At 28.2% G+C, this 4,646-nt stretch overlaps 1 protein-coding gene across 2 annotated transcripts in view; it reads right to left on the bottom strand.

The window, feature by feature from the left end:
* Positions 1–4,195, bottom strand: part of LOC106690711 (17-beta-hydroxysteroid dehydrogenase 13) — a 26,744-nt gene extending 22,549 nt beyond the window's left edge. Inside the window, exons 1-2 of one of the 2 annotated variants that reach the window (XM_067046632.1) lie at positions 4,138–4,160; positions 2,959–3,073 (exon numbers count right to left, since the gene is read on the bottom strand). In XM_067046632.1, coding sequence (XP_066902733.1) covers positions 2,959–2,963 — 5 coding nt within the window. In that variant the 5' untranslated portion in view covers positions 2,964–3,073; positions 4,138–4,160. Of the gene's footprint in view, positions 1–2,958; positions 3,074–4,137 lie in introns of both variants that reach the window. The other variant, XM_014436232.3, reaches the window with a different exon arrangement.
* Positions 4,196–4,646: the final 451 nt, after the last annotated feature.

Genomic DNA, 4,646 nt, shown 5'->3' with positions numbered 1-4,646 from the left:
ATATAGAGAGAGAGAGAGAGAGATAAAAAAATAAATAGTAATAATAATAATTCTTAAGAAGAGGGGGAAAAATAGTTAATAAAAAAACAATGAAATTTATAGTTTAATAAAATAAATTATTGTTTTTAACAGGAAAAAAAAAGTTAATTTTAGAAAAACACGGTGAGAAAAATTGAATAAAATAGTAGTAATATCAAAAGTAGAATAGATAAGTATAGAATCTATAACAGGATGTCCTGCAGCAGCCCGGGCTTCTGTCTCGAGATAAATCCTCTAATTTAGAAAATTCGTCTTCAATTTACCAAAAATTAAATTCTATAAATAAAACGAAAAATGATTTAAAAACATCAGAAAAGTGGAATTAAAAAGGTATTTATTCTTTAACGTTGGATAAATGAAAAATATCTAATTCTGCATTCCAAGAAATACCCACTACCTCCGCCATTTTATTTCTACTTCATAAGATTCAATCATTACTTTTTAAATTTTTAGTACGTATAATCACAATAAATTATTGAAAATGAAATGACTGAATTTAAATCGTTGAGAAGGTTTATCAATGGCTCGCACAATTAAAATATAAGGCAGTTTTCCACTTATCTCTGATGATTTTTTGGACACCACCAACTCTTTCCCGCCATTCCTTTCTAATTATAGCATGTTTCCAGAAATAAACCATTTATGAAATAAGTTTGATTTTCACAATTTTCTTAATTTTTTTTTTACTAGGGTGACGACAATTTAGGAGGGAGCCAGCGCTGCCCCTCTCTGTCTGAGCCCATGTGGCCTAGGGTAAAATTCAAAATTGATTCTTTCTTAACTTCTAACTGGTTTATTCAATGAATAAATTATAAAATAAAAAAAATTAATGTTTTAAATAATCAATCAAGTATCTAAATAATGCTCAGAATTTAATAAAAATATTTGCTAACTAAAAATTATAATTAAAACAATAAACTATTGAATATAAAATGATTAGATTTTAGATCTTAGCATTCTAAATAAACCCAATTTCCTAGTTACCTGTCTTCAATATATAATAACTGAAATATTCTATCACTATCTATTGTACTTAGTCAGTCTATATATAGCACCATTATTCTTTGTCTCACTTATTTTATTTCTTTTGTACAGTTAATAAAGTAAGTTTTAATTTTGACGCCACATTATCCACCATCTATTATCTATTATGTAAACAGTTCGACTTCAATAAATCGTGATATTTTATGGTCGTAAGTAAAGAATATATAAAAAAAAAATTAATATCAAATGCTTATTTTTATTCAACAGACCGTTTTCCAATGAAAATAGTTTTTAATAAAAAACTTAAATAACTTGGTGTTATTAGAAAATTGTATTTTTTCAAAAACGTTTTGACTGAATAAACTCTTATTCTGCCCTGACAAGGACGGGTCGCAGATATGCAGATATTTAACCCCTCCTAGTACAGTCTTATGCCGGGCATCATAAAATTTCATATGTTATATTCTAATTATTTTCTAAGGATTTAGGATGTAAAATTTAATAACACATTCGCTGTAAAATTTTAGTAGAGATAAGACTTATCAAATAGTATAACTGAAAATCTGTACTACTATAACCCATAAATGGTCAGGGAGTTATACTTTGTAAGTAAGTACTGATTCTTGAACAACAGTTATACAAGGAGGTGATTTGTTTATGATCACGTTCAACCGCACAGATTTTTCCACTATTAAGGGTACCCACTTTATAAAGGCTGGATGGACCCCACGGGCATCCCAGGGTTGACTCATGGCAATAGTATTAGAATAAGTTATCTACCACAGCCGGATTCAAGACATATCATATATAACAAGATAACAACCAATGAATATATAAGAATTCAAAAAGAATAATTCAGAATGATTAAAATTGATAATTGTACAGAAAGAAAAGTAATAAAAATAAAGTAATGAAAGTAGTGGAAAATAGGTATATATAGGCAACTAAATATTTAAGTAAAATAACATAAATAAGGAAATAATAATATAATGTTATATAATAAAAATAAACAAAGAAATATGAATATAGAATAAAGAAATAAAATATTAAGTTAAGTTACAAAAAAGAAGTGATTAGAAAATATGACAATAATAATATGTGGTGAATATAACTTATAGCGTGGATAAGGAAAATAAAAAAAGATAAAGAAGGAGAAGAAGAAAGAAAGATAAGAAAAATAAAATAAAATATAGAACTCGCCTACATATGGAAGATCCTAAATCTAATGAGCTCAACTGTGCGTGCGATAAGACTAAGTTAAAAAAACTTACAAGGATGCTGAAATTAATGGTAGATGAGAATACGTTACAAGCAAAAAAGTTTTAAAGGAGGACAATGTATATAAAAACGTAAGGTATTAAATCTGTTTTTTCAACTTATTTGCGTTATTCTCTGACACCCTAAAATAAAAATAAAATAAAAAAATAAAAAGGTTTATTAAGAGATTATATTATAAACATTCATCATTGGATGTTTTTTTAATAGATTTCTTTATTGTTTAATACATTTTTTCAAAGGTGCAATTGTCAGGTAAATAAGGTATCATTTTAATTATATGTTCCGTATTAATTAAATGTTTTCGCCATTTTTGTGATAAAAAAAAGGCTAAAATTATGAACAAAAAGTTTTAATTTTTCTGTTTCTTTAAAAATGCATATTTTAGAGTTTCTTGAGATGCGATTAAAGAATATAAATTTTATTCTGGATTTTCTTTTTAGCAAGCTTGATAAAATAATTTCTATAAATGTTTGAGGTTAAAAAACTTCCAAAGATGAATATAAATTATTCTATATTTTTCTATCAAGTTGTACAACGTTTCGGTACAATTGTCCCATATTCATGCACCTTAATAATTCTACAAATAATAATTCACTTTAACAACAATTCTCATGCATGTCATATATGTGTCTTTGTAATTCATATAATTATATTTACCTCATACATTCAATTTCACTATCGCAATCATGTCATCTATAAAACATGGCTGAAAATTGCTTCACACTAAATTGTTTAACTCATTATCCTTCACTATTAGTACATTCTTCTCTCTCTGTAGCACAAACATTGCTATATATTGTATACTACCTCTTTGGACCTTATCAACATGTCCAGTGTGCAGTTTTGATATTTAAAAATAGGGAGGTAATAAAATACATATATGAAATGGATGAGAATTGTTGTTAAAATGGATTATTATTTTTAGGATTATTAAGGTGCATGAAGATGGGACAATAGTCCCGAAACGTTGTACTACTATAAAGAAAAATATAGAATAATTTGTACTCATATTTTTTTTTTTTTCCGGCCAAGACTCCCATTGGAATCCTATATTGCCTAACCATGATTGGGGGTCAAAGTTCTTCATTTTGTGGGACCGCCACTCAATGAAAAAAGTCAACGCCTCAGGACGGATTCGAACGGGCACCACCAATAGACATCAAATTGGTAAAACTGTGTCTTAACCACTGAACTACGGACCCTTTGTATTCATCTTTAAAAGTTTTTTAACCTCAAAAATTTCTAGGAATATAAATTTTGTTCTTGCCAATAATATAACAGTTTAACTAAAGTTCGGCTTGCAAACCGAGTTTAATACGAATGAGTTGTTTTTGAAAAAAATGGATACTATAAGGGGCACTTACGAGCGCTTTCGTGTACATTCCGTGCGTTCAGTACAATTCATCGAAAAAGTTGCTGTCACATCCCAGGCATGTAGTTGGCCTAAATACGTAATTTCCGTTTCTTACGACTTTTCGCTTCTAGTTCTAGACCCACAGGCCATTTTGAGTAATTTGGAATCAGGGGACTTCAAAACATGAAAGTATTTTTATCGAAAAATGGTATGAGAAATTTTTCATTATCACCTCTTCCTGTATATTTCATATATAAGTAAGTGGGGAAAAAATAATAAAAGTAATACTTGAGTCGAAAAGTGGCTGAGAAAGTTCAAAACATGGAACATTTTTTTAAAATTAATAAACCGATTTTTTTTAAATGTGTGAACAAAATTTGCATTAAATTCAATAATGAACACTATTTATAATAATAATAAAATATATTACAATAAACGTGTTAATAAAGGTTTAGATCGATAATCTTTAAAGAGATAGTTACTTTATCAGAAGTGTAGATATGTCAGGCCTTCGGCATTACACACTCAACTGTTCTCCAGTGTACATTGGAGAGGAGGGGGCGGGAAACAGTGTTCGATGTGAATGACGTCTGAGTATTGGGTTTGCTTACTTTAATTTAAATTAAAGTATCCAAAAATAATTTGACTAAGTGAAATTAAAACATCCTAGGTCTCCTATAAAATTCCTATGTTATATTTAATTTTCGTCTAATACATGATGCCATTAAAGTAGGCTTAAAAACTCTTAAGTCCTTCAGTGTTAACCTATACAAACTGTAAAGAAATTAAAGAGTGTAAGTTACATACAAAGAGCTTGATTTTTTTTAATTTGTTAAAAATATTTCAAATTAGTTATATCTTGGGATTCAAGGAAACAGTCTATCGAAACGTCAAAAGGTAGGATCTCTTGACGTCATTCTTTTATCAGAAAAAAAAAATTAATTTGAAAAAATAACAACAGTAGACAAGAGGCTGATAAAATTTAGACTCG

The sequence above is a fragment of the Halyomorpha halys genome, unplaced genomic scaffold (assembly GCF_000696795.3).
Source record: "Halyomorpha halys isolate HHAL.00 unplaced genomic scaffold, Hhal_1.1 Scaffold1831.1, whole genome shotgun sequence".
In the NCBI taxonomy this organism is placed as follows: Eukaryota; Metazoa; Arthropoda; class Insecta; order Hemiptera; family Pentatomidae; genus Halyomorpha; species Halyomorpha halys.
This window is presented reverse-complemented; position numbering and strand designations above follow the sequence as displayed.